The 24422-nt window shown below is 43.9% G+C and overlaps 2 protein-coding genes across 2 annotated transcripts in view; both read right to left on the reverse strand.

Annotated features, from left to right (window-relative positions):
• ENPP2 (ectonucleotide pyrophosphatase/phosphodiesterase 2) overlaps positions 1-6198 on the reverse strand; it is a 110784-nt gene extending 104586 nt beyond the window's left edge. The window contains exon 1 of the mRNA XM_042972775.1: positions 5748-6198. Within this exon, the coding sequence (XP_042828709.1) occupies positions 5748-5768 (21 nt within the window). The 5' untranslated portion in view covers positions 5769-6198. The remainder of the gene's footprint in view (positions 1-5747) is intronic.
• The window catches only part of TAF2 (TATA-box binding protein associated factor 2), a 155635-nt gene that overhangs the window by 3544 nt on the left and 127669 nt on the right, over positions 1-24422 (reverse strand). The window lies entirely within an intron of this gene.

Below are 24422 nucleotides of genomic sequence, written 5' to 3' on the forward strand. Positions count from 1 at the left end.
TGCCTTGGAACAGCTCTGTTAGAAAATTCCTCCTCGTGGGCGCCTGGATGGCTCAGTCGATTAAGCGTTCGACTCTTGATTTTGGTTCAGGTCATGATCTCACAGTTCGTGGGTTTGAGCCCCACGTGGGGCTTTATGCTGACAGTGTGGAGCCTGCTTGGGATTCTCTCTCTCTTTCTGCCCCTGCCTCTCTCTCTTTCTCTCTCTCTCTCAAAATAAATAAACAGAAAGAAAGAAAGAAAGAAAGAAAGAAAGAAAGGAAGGAAGGAAGGAAGGAAGGAAGGAAGAAAGAAAGAAAGAAAGAAAGAAAGAAAGAAAGAAAGAAAGAAAGAAAGAAAAAGAAAGAAAGAAAATTCCTCCTTGTATTGAGCTGAAATTTATTTCCCTGACTCTCCCACCCATTTGGCCCAGCTCTGCCATCTCAGAGAGAGAAACACAATGCTAATCTCTCTTCCACATGAGAGTGAAAGATGTAAAGACAGACATCCTAGCCTTCTAGATCCTCTCCTTTGCAGCTGAAATGTCCTGTAGCCGCCCTCCCTACAGCATTCCCACAGTAGGTCACTCCTTGCTTCCTATGTCCTAGTTCGCTCTCGAGTTGTTCCACGCTTGTCCTTTTCCTGCTCCCATTGGGGATGGGGCCACCATCTTCTCTTGTTTATATTACCACCACACCTCCCTCGTCAACCATCCCTCCAAGCCACTGTCCATTCAGCAGCCAGAATGATCTTTCCAAAACACAAAACTGATTGGGACCCTGCCCTGTTCACAGTCTTCAATGATCCCCTATTCTCCTGAGGATCAATTACAGCTCTAGTTCTAGCTCCTACCACCACTCTATCTCATCTCTCTCATCCCCTCAGCTCTCTGCACCCCCTCTTTCAGTTCCTTGAACAGGCTTCTTGCCTTCAGCCTACTGAACGGTACCGTTACATTTCCTGGAACTCCTCCCTCCTGCACTCTTGAGAACCCTTACTCAGCCTTCGGGTCTCAGTTTAAACATCACTTCCTCTAAAAGTCTACCCTGGTCCCATTAAGCTTGGATTAAATATCTCTTCCTAGGTGGTTCCACAGGGATCTAAGCTTCCCCTACGAAAGCAAGTATGACATTGAATTGAAATCATCTCCTTATTCTTCTGGCACCTTTGCCAGACTGTGAGCTCCATGAAAGCAGGTCTACCATTTTCAGCACCATTAATCATCAGCATCTGGCACAATGATTGGTACATAATAAATGCTTTAAAAAATGCTAATGGGGGTGCCTGGTGGCTCAGTCGGTTAAGTGTCCAACTTTGGCTCAGGTCATGATCTCATGGTTTGTGAGTTTGAGCTCCACATCAGGCTCTGTGCTGTCAGCACAGAGCCTGCTTCCAATCCTCTGCCCCCCTCTCTCTCTGCCCCTTCCCCACTCTCTCTCTCTCTCCTTCTCAAAAAATAAACTTACAAAAATTAATAAATGCTAATGAATTAATATGTATCCATCAGAACTAGATACAATTGTTCTGATACAGTCTGCACAATACAGAGAATGACTGTCACCTTCCATGTTCTATTTTCTATATCTTTTTACATAAAACCTAACATTATTTTAGAAGAAACAGATCACTATTGGTTTTATTGTCAGTTTAAACTCCTAAATCTTAACTATATGAAACCACAACTTCTATCCCGAACTTTCCCTCTCTGTCACTTCCTGCCCCTCCACTCTGTCCCTCCTCTCTCTTCCCCTCTCTCTATCCCGCTTCCTCTCTTATCTCTCACTCTCCCATCCCTTTCTCGCTCTCTGTCTCACACAGATATACCCAGTAATTTTGCAATTGACTTTTATGATCCACGCAAAATACATTCTGTATCTATTTCTGCATACTTCCCTACAATCTAAAAAGGCAAAATAGACCACAACTGATTGATAGCTTCTGGACCCCTAATCCTTATGCCCTTTTCTAAGCAAATGTGATCAATGTGTTATGCGTTCATGGACATCAAGGACATTGAATAAAAGCGGGGTAAGGACACAGCCCAGAGCATACCACCAAAGACATCCACCTGCCAATCCAATCTCCTTTAACAAATGCGTTCAACCGGGTATTAATTTAACCCACGTGCATCCTTCTAATCCAGAAGAATTTTGCAAGATCGGGGCCCTTCCTAAAATCAAGCTTTTTAATTGATTGATGACAATTCTGTACAACCATATTCCAGGTGCTTTATTTTAGTTAAAACCCCCAATACCTATTATCCCTTTTTAATAAACAATACAACTCTGATTCAGAGAGAAAGTCACACACCTAGTGAGTGCCAGAGCAGGGATGTGAGCCCAGGTCCTGTGACTCCAGATTCAATACCACACATTACACTGGGATCCTCTCAAAAGAGAAAATACACTTAATTGGACATGTGCTGGCTCCTGCTAATCACCACCTACCCTCCCAAATGTCTGTTGAATGAATTAATCCTTTGACTAGAGATTTTTAACCTGAGGTTCATGTCAACTCAAAGGAATCCAAGAGTGGACTTGTATGAACTTCCTGAAAGTTTACAGAAAGTGCCTTGTGCTGCATATTGTCCATTTTGCTGAGAAGGGTAATGTCCACCCAGATCTCAAAAGGACCATGGCTCCAAGTGAGAACAGCTTGCAGTTTCGAAAACTCTCTGTAGAACCTAATTGTCACTCACCTCTGTCTAGAGTTTCAGACACATATCTTTCTCTCTTTGGAAAACCAAAGCTGCATTTTCTCATCTCTCGTCTGCCAGAGCCTCTACCATGCCCAAGCCGCCCTTAGAGATCTCACCTGCTGGTGCCTTCCCAGGCCTTGCAGACCTTCTCTGGTATCAGAAAACACCAGCTTGTGTCTCAGGTACCACCTTATCAAAAGGCTCAGAAGCCCACCTATCTTGGCCTTCAGTACCCTCTTCCCATGCCAGGTTCCAAGCGAAAAGGATTCCTTTGCCTTCACAAAGCCAAAGCAAAATTGGAAAAGACTTTTCATGCAGCTTTTCCCGGTCTTGGATAAGGTTAGGATAGATGCAGGTAGCAGTCTGAGACACTCATTAGTTGAGATGTGGACTGGAGAGTGAGTTGGTAGAACTGGAGACTTGGGGGATTATCTCAAATACCTAGAAAGTAAACCCTTCCTTTGTTAAAACCATGAAGACTATGACTTTTCCTGATAATCATTGTTGACCTTCGCTCTTTGTTCTTGATCATACTGCATTGTATCTCTATCATCCTAGTCAATGCCTGAACATAACAGTCACTGGCAAGAACTGCGCAAGAATTCACGCAAATTTGTTGAGCATCCCAGCTGGGCTGATGCTAAGACAAAAAGAGCTGATCCCTGCAATTGAGGAGTTTACAGGCTAGTAGGAGGCAGACAAATAGATATTTGCAAGAAAGAAGGGTGAATGCTCTGAAAGAAGGAATAAAGAAAGTTCTGGAAAAATATGGGAGGGATACCTAACCCATTCTGGAGGATGGAGAGCAGATGGTCTGGGTGGTTTCTAAAAGAAAGTAGCTCTCAGCTGATTCTTCAGGAGAAAATAGAAGTTAGACATTGACCTAACAGAAGGACAAGGAGGAAAGTCATGTATTATAAATAATTTAATGAGCCTACATTTTCAAAAAAACGTGCATAAAATGTGGAGAGGAAGTGAAGGATAAGAAGGGGATGGTAAAAGGCAAGTTGTGGAGAACGTGTGTATGCCAACACTACTCTCAAAAGGAAAAAAAAAAAAGAGGAATCTACAGACAACTTTTCAGAACAGATCTGTACGATGATATTTGCGTTTTAGAAAGCTCATTGGACATAGTATGGTGACAAGATAGAGGGCACGAGATGGGTAGTGCTGGCCTCAAGTGAGACTAATGGGAAGTTGTGACCAGAATCCATTTGGGGGTGGTACTGATTTCAACCAAAACCGTGGCAGGTAAGACGGAGGGGGGTTGTGCATGTCAATTATATTGAGCAGGTAGAGTGGAGACTGATCAGGTGTGGTGAATGAAAGAGAGGAAGTCACCTAGGACGATTCTGTTGTGTCTGGCCCGGACACTGGGGAGGTCATTTGAGTAGTGGCCAGTGGAAGAGGAGGGGCAGGCCTGGGAGGAGGGGGGAGAAGACAAATTCAGTTTTGGGCATGCTGATTTCAATGTGCTCCTAGGGACATCAAAATGGAGATGTTCTGTATTAAAGGCTGGTATTTAGAAGAAAGATCAGGGTGGGCCCCAGATTTGTACGTAATGGTTGCAGCCATGGGAATAGATGAGATCTCCCAGGGGAAGAGAATCTTCAACAGTCGGATCCGCCAATGCCCATGCAGAGAGGACCTCTGAAAGGCACTACAAAGTCAGAGGAGACCAGGAAAGTGTGGTATCACAGAACCCAAGAGAGAGTAATGACATGGAGCGGGGGTGGGGGAGGGGACGAGCAACAGTTCAAAATGACACAGAGAGGCCGGCGGAGAGCTGAACTTGCTCTCGGGTTCAGAGAGGTCTCCGGCGGCCCTGACCGAGCTTGGCGTTCAGAAGCGAGGGTGGACGTTCAGAAGCGAGGGTGGACGCCCCTGAAGAGCAGGGAAGCAGTTACTGGGCGGTGACGGCGTGGAGACGCCCAGTGTCACCCACCCTTTGGAGAAGTGCAGTGGGAAGGTGGACGACAAAATGGAGATAGCAGCTGCAGGGGAGGGAGGGCAGCGGCTCAGTTAACATCTCAGGAACTGCAGTGTGGAGAGCTGCGGTGCTGTGTGCAGCTGGGCGTGCGTGCGGTAAACGACATAAACAAATACCCCCGCCGGCTTCCCTCTTCGTCCTGCTGAGCGCTAGAAAGCCTTTTGTTTTCATTCCCTTTATCAGTGAGAAATGGCTCTGGGCTTAACCTGTTAAACTGAAACCAGAGTGTGGCAGTGCAGCGGCCGAAACCCTTTGACCCGCCGCTAGCGCCCGAGCGCGGGCTGTGCCCACCGCCCCTTCCGATCCTCCCCACCTGCTCTGTTTGCCCTGGGAGGTTTCCAAGTCCAGATCAAAAGCACCCCTACTCCGCCGAGACCCCAGGCTCCCTCCACTCTTATCCAAAATTAGCCAGATCCATTTGCAAGACTTGTTCAAATAGTTAAGTACAAAGGGCCGAGAGACCGGCCGCCCGGCTGTGTGCACGCCAATCAAATCTTTCCTTTGTGGCGCCCGGGAGGGGGACCCCGCCTTGTGGAAGGGGCTCCCTCCATCTGCGAGATGATTCTGTTTCCTTTGGACGCAAGTGTAGGCTCCCAGAGAACATTACCGAAACAGATGGCTTTAAAACTCCCCATCCCTCCTGCAAAAAGCCGTTGTCCGACAGGTAATAAACAAAACGCGGAGCCTCTCGCGGCCGCGGGAGGGGAGAACTCACACTCACAGCACCCCGAGACTGGCTGTGCCCCCGGGGAGCTCCCGCTTGGCACGGGTTCGAGCTCTGGTGAACGGAGACTCGTCCACCACCCCTCTCCGCCAGTTCCACCGGCTCGTTTTCCAGAAACGAGAGGCGCAGTGTTCGCAAACCCAAACATTCCCTGGCAACGGAAACTCGGAACGAGTTAAGCTCTGCATCCGGCGCGCCTGCAAATGCTCCAGCTGAGTGCACGGGAACGCAGCCCAACAGGGACCGTTTTCCGGCAAATCTGGAGGCCCCTTGCAAGGTTTCCCGGCTGACAGAACGGCAGCTTGGACTCGGGAGCCCCAGCAATGGAGGACGGAAAGAGAGAGGCGCCTACCGTACCCGATCGGCGCGGCGGGTCATGCTGCGGGCGTCTGGGCGCCTGGTCGGGCCCCGGGCGCTGCGGACGCGGCCTCTGCTGCGGCCGGGCGGACCTGTGAGCTCTGCCCCGGGACGGCTGCCCCGGGCTGCTCTTGTTTGCACTGGGCCGTTTGCTTTTGGGATTTCTCCAATGCAGATGTAGTCAGGGGGCCGCTGTCCCGGGGGACAATGATTCCATTGGAAGCTGGCCTTTGACAAGACTCACACATGACCTTTGACTAAAATGGCTTTGGGGAAGGAAAGTGTCCGGAGGCCGAAGACGGGGCATCCAGTGCAGGCGTCCACATTCCCACCCCCAACTGTGCCAAGTTAATTTTTCATCCCGTAATCTTTCAAGGGGAGTCTCCTCGAGGTTTGATTTGCGTTTCTCCTTCATTCCGTGGGATTTTCTCCCCCGCTTCCAAAAGGATTTTGCTGCACAAGTTTCCTGCGGTGCCGCTGATGAGTTCCCTGAATTAGCGTTTCCAGGTTAACCGTGGGCAGCGGTATACTGTATAAGTTCCTGTAACATTCTCCGAAATAATACCACCATTTTTTTTTTTTTTTTTTTTTTTTTTTTTTTACTCTCCTTCGAGCATGCTACAATTTACAAAAGAGCTTTTCACAATCATGCTATCATTTGGCCTCCAAACAATGCCCGGGAGACTCGCCAATTACTGACGTTTTAGACAAAAAGAAACAGAAGCTCTAGAAAAATTGGGTATTTGCCCAATCACTCAACCAGAAAGTGGAATCTGGGTCCTCTAAATTGGCATCCTCTCCACTTCCACAAGGCACCTTGCTGGGTGACCTCCCTGCTGGGTGACCCACTGCTCAAAGTCAAGTATAACACAAAGACACTATACAAAAACGCTAACACATTATTATAACATGTAATGCAAAGTAGTAATGGCTATAACTATTTTAATTTTTGAATTATGAAAGCATTGGAAATTGTTTTAATAAAGTAGCTGTTTTGGTTATTGATGTCCACAGATGTCTCAAATTCATTGACTACTTTTTTTTTTTTTCAATTGTCTAAATTTTTCCTTCAGCAGCTGTTAAAAAGATGCTGTGGGAAACAGCCTGGCCACTCCCAGGTGTGGGTACAAACCAGGGGTTCCTTGGGCTGCTGCCAGAGTCTACCACCAATGATGATCAGAGTCTGTTCCCCTCTGTTTTCTGGGTCCTTCCAGATGATGAACAAGGAGTCAGCATCCCAGAATTTTATTGTGCTAAGAAGGGCTTGAGGAAGGTCTACAGAAATGCCCTGGAGCCCCCTGGCAACATGTCGGGTGGTATCATTCTCATTTTTTTTTTCAGCTTATAGAAGGAGAAAGGGGGTGATACTCACACTCATTTTGGAAGGACTGTAAGGAGTCAGCCAGGAGGAGAAGAGGGAGGAGGACATCACGGAGCAAGACAACACCACCGACAAAGGCTGTCCATTGCCACGAGCGAACTGAAAATAGTTCCTGCAGGCAGGAGCCCCAGGTGTGGGAGGCGGATTCTAGAGAGGAGGGTGTGGGTTTGGACTCTGACCAGCCTCCTGTGCCACTCTAGGGAATCTGGACATCACCCTGCAGGGCCAAATGGGTTCATACAATTGGCCTGGGTTATCAGCTCACACGAAAAGGATGCAGGAGTCATATGTTGTTCTACAACAAGAAAAAAATAGATAGATCGATAGATCGAAAGATAGATCGATATATCCACCTAGTTGGTAGTTATGGGCCTTAACTTCATACACGAGGTTTCTTCTTCCTTGCTACAAAAATGTGAGCTATCTATTTAACCTCACTGTGCCTCAGTTTTCTCACCAGTAAAATGAGGATTGTGGTATCTGCTATGCAGATAAAATGCAGTTATGTAGGTAACACTCTTGACCTTTCTTTGGATATATGGTGGCATTTGAAAACAGGCAGCTCTTGTCATGTCTCACAGGACTTTTGAGTGCGCAGTGCCTGCCACGGAGACCCGAGGAGAAAACAAGGAGCCCTCTCTCTCTCTCTCTCTCTCTCTCTCAGTAAGAGAGCTGGAAGGGAAGGAGCCCCTTGTTTTCTCTCCACCGCACTTTTGGCCTTTGACTCATGAGGGTTTGTCCTTTGTTCCTTCCACTTGTTATCTTTCAGCTCGACACGACTTCCTTAAGGTCCCGGTCTAGACTTTAATATCAGTCGCAATCTTCCCCTCCGTCCAAACTCTGAGTTTGTTCATTTCCTTGTTCTAAACCACTGCCACACCCCTCTATCTGCAAATCCCACCAAGATGTGGCTATCGGCTCGCGCTACACGTCACCACGCAGCCATGGCCACGGGTCCCACCATTTGTATGTGGTCGGCAGCTTCGGCTGGGCGCCCACACCCATGCTTGTGATCTTTCCAAAGGTCCCTGGCCGTCCCACCTCTCCAGTTACACAAAGTCACTCTTCCCACCTCCTCAGAACTCTGAGCTCACTTCCACCTGGCTCCCTTTCAGCAAACAACCTCCTCTCCCCCCACAGAACACTGTAGACATTGGGAAGGAATGCTACTTCCTGTCTCTGCACCAGAAATGGTATTTCCTGCCCCGCTCCTTCCCTCCCACCTCAGAGGTGCCCCTCCTTCTGTGTGCTTTGGAATCCCCCTCTTCCCATTTCCTCTGGAACATTCTTTCATCAACCATCACCCTATCTTTCAGTTTCTTCTCTGCTGATTTCATTAGTTCGTGTAATCAGTAAACATTTATAAAACGATTACATGCAGTCAGCATCTTTGATTCTAGGCATACGAGGATAAATAACACACCATAACCTACAAACACATTCAAGTTTCTCCCATACAATGAACTCTCTTTTTCCTAACGTGTTTGAATATGACCCTGTTCCTTATAACAACAACAACAATGAACACACACACACACACACACGCCCACTGTCGGGAACATACTCCCCATGAGTCTTCTGAGGCCAGTTTCTTCCTTTAGAACCTGGCTTAAAGTCACTTCAAAGAGACCCTCCTTGACCAGCCAATCTAGGGAACCATTCTGTCCCTCGTTGTTGCTGTTAATCTTTCTTATTTACTTCATATCATTTATCTCACATTGTAATGAGAGACTCCTCCATTTGCTTGCTTGCATATCTTCAACAGACAATAGTGTGAACCTTCCACTAGTGTGAACCTTTATGAGGTCTGGGACTCTTTTATTCGCTGCTGTATTCCCAGTGCCCACGGTGTACCTAGTACGTTCTCAGAAAACATTTGTTGACCCTCAACTTTTAAGTGCCAGGACCATCTTTGTTCTAAACTTGTTTTTAAAGGTTTTTAATGTTTTTATTTATTTTTGAGAGAGAGAGAGAGAGAGAGAGAGCGTGAGGGAAGGGAGGGGCAGAGAGAGAGAGGGAGACACAGAATCTGAAGCAGGCTCCAGGCTCCACGCTGTCAGCACAGAGCCCAATGGCGGAGTTCCAACCCACAAACGGTGAGATCATGACCTGAGCTGAAGTCAGATGCTTAACCAACTGGGCCACGCAGGCACCCCTCTTAATTTTTTTTTTTAAATCTCCATTACACAGCCTACTGGTATTTGATGCAAATAGAATTTCCTGCGCGGCTTTGAAAAATTCTGATGCCCAAAGCACCCCAAGACCAGTTACTTCTGGGGTAAGACGTACCTATCAATTTCTGTAAGCTTTCCAGGCAATTCTCAAAGCCAACCTCAAGACCACTGACCTAACCTCTGCCTTACACACAGGTGATGCTCACTCAAGAAATGAATGGTTGGGGGCGCCTGGGGGGCTGAGTCAGTTAAGCGTCCAACTTTGGCTCAGGTCTGATCTCACGGTTCGTGAGTTCGAGCCCCGCGTTGGGCTCTGGGCTGACAGCTCAGAGCCCCGAGCCTGCTTCAGATTCTGTGTCTCCCTCTGTCTGCCCCTCCACTGCTTGCACTCTGTCTCTCGCATTGTCTCAAAAATAAATAAACATTAAAAAAAATTTTTTTAAAGAAATAAATGGTTGAAGGAATGATTCAAGGAATGGAGTCACTCAGCTCCTGCTTATCTTGCAATTCTCTTCTCCCTGGTCTTTCCACACCTGATCTGCTATCCAGGCATGCAAACCACCAAACACGCACCTGTGCTCTCATGTCTCCAAGCTTTCCCATGCTGCTAGTTCGACCTAGAACCCCCATACCCCGTCTTGGCTACCTGCGGCTGGCTTCCCTGGTAAGGTCTGGCTTTGGGCTCGGTACCACTGCCTCTCCCGGGTCATCGCCATGTCCCCACAGGGCTCTGGACCTCCTCTACCCTTGCATATATCCCTATCAGAGAAGGCATGCTGCACCTGATGTTGTGTCAGGACCCTTCTTGACCGGGGGTTCTTTTCTCCTTGTATCCTCATGTGTAGCAGCCACAGCAGCCACTCCACAGATATTGTGGAATGAATTCACAAATTAATGGATTAACATATTGATGAATTTTTTTGCTTTTCAAATTTTTATTTTAAGTTCTAGTTAGGTAACATACAGTGCAATACTGGTTTCAGGAGTAGAATTCAGGGATTCGTCACTTACATACAACACCGGGCGCTCATCGCAAGTGCCCTCCTTAGTACCCATCACCCATTTAGCCCATCCCCCCACCCACCTCCCTCCATCAAGCATCTCTTATGGTTTGGTTCCCTCTCTCTTTTTCCCCTCCCATATGTTCATCTGTTTTGTTTTTTAAACTCCATATATGAGTGAAATCATATGGTATTTGTCTTTCTCTGACTGACTTATTTCCTTACCATAATACACTCTAGCTCCATCTATGTCATTGCAAATGGCAAAATTTCATTCATTTTTTTAGCTGAGTAATATTCCATTATATATATATATGCACACACACACACACACTATATATATATATATATATACATATATATATATATATATATGCGCACACACACACACACATATATACACACCACATCTTCATTATCCATTTGTTAGTCAACAGACATTTGGGCCCTCTCCATAGCTTGGCTATTGTTGCTAATGCTGCTATAAATATCAGGGTGCATGTACCCCTTCGAATCTGTATTTTTGTATCTTTTGGGTAACATACTGATGATTTTTTTAAGGTTTATTTATTTTTGAGAGCGAGAGAGAGACAGAGAGACAGAGAATGAGCGGGAGAGAGGCAGAGAGAGAAAGACACAGATTCTGAAGCAGGCTCCAGGCTCCAAGCTGTCTGCACAAAGCCTGACGTGGGGTTCGAACTCACCAACTGCAAGATCACGACCTGAGCTGAAGTCAGACTCTTAACCGACCAAGCCACCCAGATGCCCCCATATTGATGAATTTTTAAAGAGGTAACTGTACATTTATGTTCTATTTTTTGTTTTTAATTTTTGTTTTTTAAGAGCTTTATTGAGCTATACATCAAATAACATATAATTCCTCCATTTAAATTGTACAATTTAATGGTTTTTCAGATATTCACAGAATTGATATTTCTAGAATATTTTCTTCACTCCAAAATGAAACCTTATAACCATTAACAGCCACCTCCTTGTCTCCCCAGCTTCCCAAACCTAGGTAGCCACCAACCTACTTTCTGTGTCTATGGATTTGCCTACTGTGGACACTTCATATAAATGGAATCATGGTTTTATGTGTGTGTGGTTGGCATCTACTTCCACTTTTGAAGATCTATTTGGCCACAAGCGTCCCTTTCACATTGAATTGATGTGACAGAATACAGACTCTGGAAGAGATCTTGGAGGACAAACAGGCAGTATTTCTTAGACCCTATTACACAACAATCTAATAAATTACCCAAACTCCTGAGCTGGGAGAAGGAAGATATAGAAGCTTAGCTATACATGCTACCATGGAAGAAAGGGAAAGGGGACAGATTCCAGGATGGCTTAGCTCTGCCTCACCAGCCCTGTCCAAACTACACCATTAGGACAGGACCTTCTGTGCCATAAGGACTCCATACTGAAGGCAAATTGTCCACAGGTCAAGCTCTAGCTTTGCCACATATTAGCTGTAACTCCTGATTCCCTGCTTCTTCATCTCTAAAAAGAGGATACAAATAGTTCTTGTCTCATAAGCACCACATCACAGCACTGTTATAAGAGTAAATGAGGCGACACATATCAAGTGCATAGCACAGCACCTGGGACATTATCAATGCCTGATAAATATTTATGCTGTTGTAGCTGTTGAAGTTTGGCCACAGCTGTTTATATATTGTTCTTCTAAGTAAAATTTAATGTGGAAAGAGGGTTCTGGTGCTTTTAAAAAATAACACAAGCCATTGTTCTAGGAAAACTATACGCACCATGCAGATAGCCACTGCCAGATGGTCATCTGTGTTCTGCTTGATGAGAGTGGGGACAATGGCAAGATTTAGCTGAAGCTGAGGAATAATCATTAGTGGAAAGTGGGGAGGTAGTGGGTTAGTCCATTCCTGGCATAAAAAGCTGATGGAAATACCCTTGTTCTGCCCACCAAGGGTACATGGGTACCATTAGCAAGCAGAGGTTACAGGTTCCGTGGACCTGAGGAACTAAACTCCCCTGCAGCAATTTCTTTATTTTCCTTCTACTCTTCTTGCATACAGACCTGCCTGTGGCATCCTCTGCTAAGCCCTCCTGGGGTGTCTCTTAAGTACATCTGAAATCAGCCCTTGGTGGCTGACCCTTGGCAGGCAATCTCGTGATCAGACACAATCACCCGTAGCAAGCGGTCACAGGCTCGCCGAGTTTGCTACCAAGTGGTGGCAACTGTTCTGACCATTATCCTTCCAATTCCAGGGCAGCTGTCCTTACACGTAAGTATCAAGGGCCTTGGTAGACCTTCATCTGACTTCCGCTGCTTTGAATGGTTTTTCCGGCACATCTGGCCAGCCTCTGTTCAGATTCTGCTCAACTATCTCTCTTTCTTGACTTCCTTCCCTCTAGGATCTCATAGTTCCCTGTACATGCCTGTGGGGCAGCGCCTGGACAGTCTCCAGTTATCCCCTGTGTAGATGACTGTGAACAGCCAAAAACTAAAACACAAGGACACTTTTCACTTATCTTTGTGTGTCCCATTAACAGCCCTGGGCCAAGCACACAACGGTCATTCCTCTAATTTGACAGATATATATCGAGGGCCTACTAGGTGCTGACACTTCAAGATGCAAACATTCATAGAAGCATGGGATTTTAACCCTGAAAGGAATTTTGAGACAAGAAAATGAGGCCCAGAAAAGGTTGTGTCTTATCAAGTGTCCCAGTGGCTGAGTACAGAGAATGTTGGAGATAGAATTCAACTCTCCTGACACCCTGTTCTTTTATGAAAGGTTTTCTTTTAAATGTGCTTTGAAAACTGGAGAAAATATGAATGATTATTCTGTTCATTAATGGTTTTTTGAACTCCAGAGCTAGCCCTCAAAGCACCCCTGAGTTGGTGACCGAGGATATTAACACAGACCAACCCAAAAATGCAACATTGCTAATGCCACTACTGTCTGACTCTCTGTACTTCTACACCCCCACCCTGCTTGCTCACATCTCACCCACGCCAGGCCAACCAAGGGCCTGTAAAAATTTAACTTGATGTGATTGCACAACCGTGAAAGCCTGAGTTGCTTTTTGAGGTAATGAATGATTCTTTAATTGCCTCGTGAAAATGTTTCCAGTGGGAAGAAATACAGAACAAGCTGTCACAAACATAAATGTCCCTGTTAGGCTCTGGTGAGGTTATTATACAACTAAAAGTTTCAGGGGGACCAGCTTCGGAGACACATTGAATCTGGTTCTGTTTCTCTTCCTACCCCTTTGTTGAATTTCTATTGTTAAGAATCCTTTTGGAGGCGATGGATAGGTTTCTTACTTTGATTGGCATATGTCCAAACTCATCAAATCATATATGTTAGATACTCGCAGGTTTTTTATATCAGTTATAACTCAATAGAGGTTTTGTTGTTTTGTTTTGTTTTTCTTAAAGAATCTGTTTCTTCACTGTGTTGAAATCATGGTCCAGCAAGCCCAGTGTTCTGTGTTCCTCAGCAAGGCAAACTTTGGGTAAGAAAGAGCAAGACTATAATTCCTGCCTAGCTCCTTAAAGGCTGCTGATGAGTTTCCCTTAATGACTCATGACGGCACTAATTCCAACAAATGCCACTGCGTTAGGTCAGGCTACCATCATCTCTCAGTTGCACTGCTGAGAAAGTCTCCTTGACTCCAATTTGAAGTCTTCTAACGTACCTCCCATGCTGCAGTCAGAGAGATCATCTGAAAGTTCTAACCTGACCACCTAATTCCTCTGCTGAATATCCTGCAGGGTTCCCCATTTGTCCTGAAGATAAAGGGTCACCTCCTTAATATAATGCAGCAATAACCTGGTCAAGAGTGCTGCCGACAGACAAAGGTGCTGCCCATAGCTGAGCTGACTGAGCTGAAACCCAGTCCGTATTCCACATGCTAAGCCATGAGCCCTGGCACTGTCCCACTCCCGCCTAAGACCCAGGAAGGATGAGAGGTGTCCCCTGCAGGGCCTATTAGTTCCTGCTGGAGATTCATATCTAATCACCCCTACACTGTTTCCATCCTAACCTCAGCACTATAATTCCACCATATTAGCATCTCGAAACTCCCCTTTGTCTTGCTTCTGACCCTTTGCCCATGTCCTCCTCCACTCGTGCTTCTCTTCATTCTTCCTATCACCTGGATAAGTCACATTTTCTTTCTGCTCTCCTCTTAAACATCATCTTTCCTGACTCTCCTTGAACTGTGTTAGATGTTCCTAATATGTGTTCTCAAAATACCATGTGTTTTTTCATAACACAACACTCATCCTATGGTCTTATAATTGCCTATTTATCTGCCTTTCCTTGAGAGCAGAGACTGTACCACAGTAATCTGTAACCTCCTTGTCTAGGTACTCAATAGTTATCTGTTGATCAAAGAAGTGAATGAGTAAGTGGATGGATGCATAAATATATTTTAAAAAACCTTGAATTCATATTTCCCATAAACATCACGTTTTCACTAAAAGAGCTCCAAAACTTTACTACTTATCATCCCGTATTTGTCTTAAATCTGTTTTTGTCTGCCTTCACAGAATGCACTTCAAAGGTTGGATCTCTAGGAATTGGGAACTCACTCATCTTAGTTCATCCAAAACCACAGCTTCCCCATTTTACAAACAGTTGAATGTTTCCAAATGGAAAAATGGTCTTTATATGGTGTCTTCACTTATGGGGCTTCCCACCCTCCCCTAACTTGCCACCCAAGGCAACGTATTCACATCTGTCCTTTGGGTCATAGTGAGTTCACAAAGCATATTAAGCAGGGGAATGGTATATCATATTTGTGTTTTGAGTAATTGCTAGAGCAGAGGTAAGGAAGGTGAGAGCCTGGCAGCGGGGAGCAGAGAAAGAAAGCCATTATTAGACCACACAAGGCAAGAAATGAAGTCCTGAAGGGATCATGGCCATGGAGATAAGGGCAAAAATCAAGAAATATTTAAGAAAAAGAAAATCTTAATATGGTTGCAAATGAAGGAGAAGAATCAGGGATGATTCCAGTGTTTTGAGCTTCAACAACTGGGTTGCTCCTCATGTCATCATCTGACATCATCTGAACCTGGAACTATGAAGATAGGGAGTTCACTTTAAGATGTGTTCAGTTTAAGTTATGAACTTCCATAACTTAGAAACCAAGAAATCCATAAGAAATCAAGGTAGAAACCGTATTTGTATACCCAGTTTCTAGCATACCTTATACATGGTAGGTTCTCAAAATGTTTCTTGAGTTGAATCAAAGGTGCAATACATCCTACTTACAGAATGCTCAATATCTAACGTCAACCATGTGCTTTGTCAAATTCGAAGCAAAGACCCATCTAACCATACTGCTCTGTATTAACATAGTACAACATTTATCCATATGACAAGCTAAGAAATTTCAACCCCCTGGAAAGTATGACTAAGAGATTTTACTGCAATAATAATTTTCACTAAGTGGTGGAAGGAGTCAGGAAAGGGGATATTATAGCAACCACAAACAGGTCCAGGGCTACACTTGGCTTGCAATTCCACTACAAATTTCAGAGAAGCCATAAAAGATTCAACTGAAATCTGGTTGGTTGATTAGAAACATGTGAAGAAACCCTAAACAGGCACGTGTTTCACATTTCCTACTCTGAAGTTGGCCAAGTATTAATCATCCTCCCTGTGTTATTCCAGAAAACAGAATCACTCCAGCTGGCCTTTTGAACGGACAGGACCTCGGATAGGAGACAATCCACAAATCTGGGACTTCCATAGACAGAGAATTAGCAAACAAGTGCTATGCAGAACTTTCCCCACCTTCCACAACGCTGCTCCGTGTACTACCCTCCACACCACGGCCCTCAGCCCAGTTCAAGCTCACCTCTATATTACAAAGGAAGAGAGACTCTGGGGACATAGCCTCTCAAGTGAGAACACCGTTGCTTCATCTTTGAACCCCCTCCTCCCCAGAACACAGATTCCAGAATGGAAGAGGCACAGACTTTGGAGCCAGAAAGTCCCAAATTTGAACCAAACTCCACCATTTACTTTGGGTGATTTACCTAACCTCTTTGAGTCACGGATTTCTTCATTTACAAAACAAGGATAATAAGACCTACTTTGAAGGGTGAAGACAAAATGAGGTAATTTATATAAAACACATACAATACATGTGTGTGATATTAGCAAACATGGATTTGGAGCCTTCTTGCCCCTTCCTTCTGTATGATGACCTGTCCAAGCAAATGTGAAGCCCAAACTGTCTAACACAGGCCCCACTCACAGAAGTCTCAAAGGAATGGTTCCAATGTACAAGGCAACTGGAGAACTTATCAGGGTGCTCTGTAGAGAGCTCAATTTCACCGAGTCCTCCCAGGACTCACAGAGCAGGTGAGGTGACAATGAATCTGTTCTTCCTCAGATGCAAGTAAGCGCAAGGAGGAGGGAAAAGCTCATTGTGGGTCTGAACAGTCAGGTCAGACCTCAGAGATGAGGCATCATTTGAACTGGGCTTAAATGGATGAGCAACATTTCCTGGGATAGAATCAGAGATATTTCATACAAAGGGGGTAAATGAATAAAGACACTGAGGTCATGATGTGCTCAAGAAACAATAACTGGTTAGATATGGCTAGAGGAGAGGCAAAGGAAAGAAATGCTGGGGGAAGTGATGGGCAAGGTCAACTGGATTAGTTTGCCAAGTGTTTACCATGCTAGGCGGAGCTTCTGGACTTAATCCTATTAATAATGCAAGCACATTAAAGAAATCTGAAAATTTCTCTTTTGCGTCTTATTGTATTTTGTTTTTAGCATTTTTCTATTCTCATTATGAAAACCAAACATACATTAAAAAGTAATTTTTTTTAAAAAAGGGGTGCCTGGGTGGCTCAGTCGGTTAAGCATCTGACTCTTGGTTTTGGCTTGGGTCATGATCTCACAGTTCATGGGTCTGAGCCCCAAGTCAGGCTCTGTGTTGACAGCATGGAGCCTGCCTGGGATTCTCTCTCTCTCTCCCTCTCTTCCTACCCCTTCCCTTCTCTCCCTCTCTCAAAATAAATAAATAAACTTAAAAAAAAATGAATCTGTCTTCATCCCAGACTGTGTCTACTCCTCAGCATTAAATCTTTGTTCTCTCTCCTTCCAGAAATTTTCCGCATAAATACTCTTATAAATCTGCCTGTGAATGAGTAATTATACACTGCATTGTACGTGTTTATTTCCTGCTTTGCAATGTATCTTTACGACTCAGCATATATCATTTCACCTCATTATTTAAAATAGCTGTATGGTAGTCCACACTTTAGACTGTTGCATATCTTTTATTTAACTAAATCTCAGTTGGTAGATATTTAAGCTGTCCCCACTTGTTTATTATTACAAACAAGGCTGCAATCCCTCCTCATATCTTTGGAAATATGTGAGAATATTCCTGTAGGGGAAAAAAAAACCCACTAAAAACAGAATTGCTGGATCAAAAGGTATGTGCTTTTAAAATCTGAGAGCTATTTTCAACTTGGTCATTAGAAAAAGTACCTATTTATACTTCTATCACCAGAGTATGACTGTATCTGTTTCTACATATCCTTGACCTTACTCTGTTATCAAACTTTTAAATCTTGGCCACTCTAGCAAGTTAACCTTTTTTAATTTCCTGTTTTGACTTACAATTTTTTGAGTGAAGGCGAGCAACTGCTCATATGTTCATAAACCATTTGTCCTTCTTTCTCTGGGAATGGCTTTTTTTTTTTTTTTAATTGTCCTGGCCAGTTTTTCTATTAGTTTGTGGTCTTTTCCTTGCCGATTTATAAGAGCTCTTTATATATTAGGAAAATAGGCAAATTGACCGTGAGTTTGTTTATGGCTTCTGGGCTCTATCCAGTTCTTAGAGGTGTCTCTTCCACTCCAATATTATTTTAAAGTCCACCCATGTTTTCTTTCATACTTTTATGACTTCCATTTTATGTTTATAATTTTGGTTGATAAAGAGTTCATTTTGCTATAAGGCATCAGATATAGATTTCATTGTTATCCCTTCTTTGTGACTTTCCTTTAATAGATGATCTTACCCCCATTTAAATTTATTGAGAGTAAGACATGTTTGTTGTGAGTTCCCTTCTAAGTTCTGTTTTTCTGTTTTTAATGCTTCCTCTGTTTTCCAACTTTTACTGCATGGTCTGTTTCTTATCTTCGTTGATATCTCTGCCTCTTTTTCTTGTTCTTTCTTTCTTTTTCTTTTTCCTTATGGAAGACTGTGTTATGGAAGAACAAGGAAGCCTCACATGTGAGAAGTGTTTTATGCGTATGTGTCTGCCTGTATATAGCGATTGCCCCCCCCCCCCGGTTGTTGGTAGGATGTGGTTGACACCTACCGTCTCTACTGTCCCCTCTCCTCCGAGAACTCTGGTAAAGATGGCCGTCTGCAGGAGTCTCTCTTGGCACCACTTCTCATGACACTTCCCAGTGCACAACAGGGACTTGGACACCCTGTCCTCGCCTACCCACAACCCTACACGATGCTGCTCCAGGCACAACTGGCTCTTTGACAATGTGCTGCCTCTTTTTGGCGACCACTATGGAAAAGTGGATTTACTCGAAGTGTCTTCCCTCATGTAGATCCAAATGTTACTGGGTTCAGCAATTATTCTTCAGAGCTTGGGGTTGTAGGTATTTTCTAACTTATGCGAAGACAGAAACTTTCTTTTCCTTTTTCTAGTTGGTTTTAAAAAGACAGAGGTGGGCTGGGAACAGCTTTACCACCCTGTTTTTGCCAGAATTTCTCCAGTAAAGATAATTAAGCAGGAGAGAATATATTGATATAAAACTAATGATGCTTTTGACAGGCAGACTGGAGGGGAAAGAGAAGGGAGGCAGGGAAACCAATTAGAAAGCTAGCATGGTAGGGGCGCCTGGGTGGCTCAGTCAGTTAAGTGTCCAACTCTTGATTTCAGCTCAGGTCATGATCTCATGGTTTGAGAAATGGAGCCCTGCATTGGGCTCTGCACTGACAGTGTGGAGCCTGCTTGGGATTCACTCTCTCCCTTTCTCTCTGCCCCTCCCCAGCTCATGCTTGTGCTCTCTTGTTCTCAAAATAAAGAAAATTGAAAAAAAGAAAATGGAAAAGAGGTGAAGCTAAGGTGGATTAGGGTGGCATTTGGAGGAAGAAACGTCTGGGAGAAAGCCTGCCGGCCAATCGACAGGACTCTGTAGCTAATTAAAAAAGAAGGTTAGAAAAGATGTGGAGAAGACACGGAGAAGAAAGGTAACTTGGTAGATGGCCATGGGTTTGCTGAGGGAGGAAATATAGCAGAGGAAAAAGTTCATGCTTTCATATGTTGAAGTTGCTGGAACATTCAGAGGAAGACGCAAACCAGGTTGTTGGAAACATACTACCAAAAGAGAGCAGCGGGTGTCAAATTAGACGTCTCCAGCAGACTGAACGCTGTGGTGGCTGGAGTCGTGAAATAGGTTAACTTGCGAAGAAAGATGGGATGAAACAAGAGGAGGATGAAGATAGAGGCTGGAGAATATCAGTCTTTCAGGGGCTGGTGCAGAAAGCTGCACCGGCAAAGGACAGAACTGTAGGTTTGCAGAAAACAAGAGACGCAAGGAAGGCACGTACCGAGAACGTTTGTAGAGTCAGCAATGTCAGCTGTTGAAGAGGCTTCTGCAGCAAGCACTGACAGTCGCCCACTGAAGTCGGTAATTGGTGACAGCAATTTGGAGGGCAAGGAAGGCAAGTGGAGGGGAAGATGCTAAACTCATATTAAGGATCCGATACATACCAGGCAATACACTGGTGTTTTGCATATGTCATTCCAGTTAATCTCCATAAAAATCCCCCAGAAGAGGAAACCGAAGCTAACGAACATTAAGTAACCCTTGCACCATCATGAGGAAGCCAAGGAGGCAGCTCGATGTACACACAAATCCTGCAGTTAAAGTACTTTCCTGTCTTTACTATGTTAACCTTCAAGTCAGACTATAGTAAATTAACAAACGCCTGCAGCCTGAGAAATGTAATGTGTTTCAGATCATAGTTTCCTAGTGAACTTCTATTAAAAAATTGTTGCCGGAGGGGTGCCTGGGTGGCTCAGTCGGTTCAGCGTCTGACTCTTGATCTTGGCGCAGGTCATGATCTCACGGTTTGTGAGTTCGAGCCCTGAGTTGGGCTCCACGCTGCTTGGGATTCTGTCTCTCCCTCTCTCTGCTCCTTCCCTGCTTTCTCTCATAGCATATCTCTCAAAATAATTAAAGAAAGTTAAAAAAAAAAGGAAAGAAAATTGTTGCTGGATTCCTTTTATAAATTCTGGCTGTCACGGAGGTCACAAAATTAGTGTTAAAAGAAAGGCAACAGGGGCGCCTGGGTGGCTCAGTCGGTTAAGTGTCCGACTTCAGCTCAGGTCACGATCTCGCGATCTCGCAGTCCGTGAGTTCGAGCCCCGCGTCAGGCTGTGGGCTGATGGCTCGGAGCCTGGAGCCTGCTTCCGATTCTGTGTCTCCCTCTCTCTCTGCTCCTCCCCCGTTCATGCTCTGTCTCTCTTTCTGTCTCAAAAATAAATAAACGTTAAAAAAAATTTTTTTTAATAAAAGAAAGGCAACAATGCAAATATCGTTATATTTTCCCTGCCCATTTTTTAGCAGAAATGTCTCCATCCTGAGTTCTGTAGAATTTCCGCCTATGTCATAGAATGATGAATACACAAACTTTCTTGGCTTGAGAGATTATAATTCCTCTTTCTTGAAGTATCATCTCCTCTCCTGGATTCTGTCTCTCCTACAAGACATCAGTGCTCTTTGCTGCTGAATATTGTGCTTGACACATAGCAGTGTTCAATGAATGTTTGTTCTCCTGAGTTGTTGTTGTTGTTGTTGTTGTTGTTGCTGTTTTTAGGCGGAGGCCACTGCAGGTGGTTCTATAATGCATTTGCCTGTCTTTAAAAAAGTCCAAAAACATCAAGACAGGGGCACATAACTGGTGCTCAACTTCACTGCTAAACCAATTCAAAACCAGCCAACCAATGAAATTGGCTGAAAGGGGTATCGGCAACTTTATAGTTTTCCTCAGGATGGGAAAAAGGACATACTTAATGTTTTATGGACATACTTAATAATGGGAACATATTTAAGGATTCTGGAATTCCTCTGTGCCATTTCTATCCAGAGCACCTAGCCCCCACACACAGAGAATCTGACAAGTAACGGCATTTCCCGTGGAGCCACAGGAGCAGGACCCACATATACAGAATATTCACAGGAACAACTCCCCATGCCGACCTAATCAGAAGGAAAGCATAAATCCTTGTTTTGGCACTGCGGTGACTGGGCTTGTCATGCATGCCTCTTCCAGCTGATGGGAGGATGATGAGCTCCTCACATCTTTTACTAGATGTGTTTTTGGGTATACATTTTCTCAGCAGGGAAATTAACAAGAACAAATGACAATAAACACCATCATTTCTTGCACATCGCCCGTGTGCCAGGACTTTGGCTTAATTCTTCCAACAATCCTACAAGTTAAGTTTCTTAACCAAAGTTACACACATGTGGTAATCGGCAGAACCACGGTTAAGTCAGATCTCTTATTACTAAATCTATAAACTTTATCATAAGACTAAAGACAACTGACCCTCTCCCCAAATTAAAACAACAACGACAACAAAACAAAAACTAATAACTAAAAAAAACCAAAACATAAAACTGAAACATTTCTTTTAGGAGCTTGGAGTTGTGTCAGATCCTGCCAGTTTTCTTCCTGATCTTCCCTCTCCTTCAAACTAAATCCCCATATAGGTGGCCCTCTGAAGAAAAAGACTACATTTCTGAGCCTCCTTTGCAGCTGGCTATGGCCATGACTAAATTTTGGCCAATGCGATATAAGCAGAAGTGGTACGTGCAATTTCTTGGAAGTACTCTTAAAGGGAGAGGGTACATCATTCTTCATCACTTCCCTTCTTCCTGTTTGCTAGAATTTACATGTAATCACTATAGTTCTAGCAGCTATTGTGGAACGGAAGCCATACTCAGCAGTTTATAAGAAAGAAGGTGTCATGGGGCGCCTGGGTGGCTCAGTTGGTTAAGCATCTGACTTCAGCTCAGGTCATAATCTCACAGTTCATGAGTTCAGGCCCCTCTTTGGGCTCTCTACTGTCCACACAGAGCCTACTTTGGATCCTCTGTCCCCCTCTCTCTGCCCCTCCCTGACTCATCTCTGTGTGTTCTCTCTCTCTCTCTCTGTCTCTCTGTCTCTCTCAAAAATAAATAGACAGTAAAAAAGAAAGAAAGAAGGAACACAGGAAGGAAGGAAGAAAAAAAAGAAAGAAGAAAGGAAGGAAGGAAGAAAAAAGAAAGAAAGAAAAAAGAAAGAAGAAAAGAAAGAAAGAAAGAAAGAAAGAAAGAAGGAAAAAGGAAGAAAGAAAGAAAGAAAGAAAGAAAGAAAGAAAGAAAGAAAGAAAGAAAGAAAGAAAGAAAGAAAGAAAGAGAGAGAGAAGAAAGTGTCTTGATCACCATGGAGCACTGGCTACCGCCTACAGACATCTTGAATGTGAGGTAGAAATACATTTCCACTTGTTTAAGCTACTGCCTTTATTTCCTGTTTACCACAGTTGGGTCTAATTCTAACTGATACAGCAATCTTATGAAATCTCATGTATCATGACATCTTGTATTGTTGTTGAACATACGCTCATTAAGTTAAAGTGGTATTGGGCATGCTAAGTACTGTAGATAGAAACGATTAAGATACAGTCTTGCTTCAAGAAGGTTCCAATTAAACAGAAAGAGAAGACATGTCCATGAGACTACGATAAAGGGGATGGATAACTGGTATGTGAGTCAGTTCTATGCATAGTGTATTTTTAGGTATGTTTTGAAGTGTTTATATCTAGTTCTCCTACACCGACAAGGGGAGAGCACAAAATCACTTTTCTGTTTTGTTTTGTTTTTTATCCTTGCGTATTAACAGGTAGTCAATAGTTTGACCAATTGAAAAACACATTCTTCAGTGGATCCACTGCACTTAAAATAAAACTGGAACTTTGTCTATTTTCTTGCTGGAATCTCTAACCCTGTGCCATCAGCCTTCTGTACAAAAGGAAGATAAAGATTATAAGGAGGGGAGCCCCAAGTCCCATGCTTCCTTCTCTTACTGTGAGATACAGACTCAGGGTCCCTTTCAGTAGCTCTGTGCACAATATACACTCAGAATGTGTGGGGAGAAATCCTGGAGGAGAGTTCTCAGAATAAAGAGAATAAAGATGTAGATTCCAGTTCCTGGCTCTGACTTCAATTTCCTGTTACCTCAACAGATTGTCTCACCTTTCTGGACCACAAGGCCCTTAATTCATAATGAATTAATTAGTGATAACAAGAGGATTGGACTCAGTGGTCTCTAAGGCCTCATTGAGCACAAATGCTCTGTGACTATGGCTGGAACAAGCCTCAAGTAGGAAGTTGGGGAACCTTGAATGCAGTTGGGCTGAATCCTGATTCATCCACTGATTCACAGGGTGACCTTAAGAGAGACACGCAGCATTTGCTAACCTCAGGTTCCTCCCTGTAAGATAAGGGAGATGAACAAGAGATATGCTTTATAACATCTCCGGCAGTTCAACTATTCTATAAATACTCAATGCAAAATTGTTTTACTCATGGAAAAAAATTAATAATATTATTAAGCTTAAAATGAATAGGTAGCACCATTCAAAATAATCCCAAACTGTGTTCCATACATACACAAAATAAAGATTTTTTTTCTTTTAAGTTACCACGCTGTGATAAAAACAAAATTGGCCCAGGGATGGAATTTTGCAGTGTCTTTCACCATTTCACACAGGCACTTCAAGGTCACAACTAAGGTCAGAAATGAAAACGTCCTCTATGGAAACAGAAGTGCCTTTAACAAGCATAGAGGTTCCTGTTGATAAGCATAACCAACAATCTTAATGGCACGTTGTTCCCCTTGAGCCCAGGTCAAAATGTTTCTTCTTATCCAAGTCCAAACACATTGTCTATGGCCACTGGAAGAAAATCATGCAGCATCATTTATCCTTTCTTTTAACACCCTTGAAATCCTCCTTTATAGTAAATTTCAGCCTCAGGCCAGCAGAGTATGTTTTTTCCTCTTCAAGCGCTTGTATACTGTGTGCACATTG

The sequence above is a fragment of the Panthera tigris genome, chromosome F2 (assembly GCF_018350195.1).
Source record: "Panthera tigris isolate Pti1 chromosome F2, P.tigris_Pti1_mat1.1, whole genome shotgun sequence".
NCBI lineage: Eukaryota > Metazoa > Chordata > Mammalia > Carnivora > Felidae > Panthera > Panthera tigris.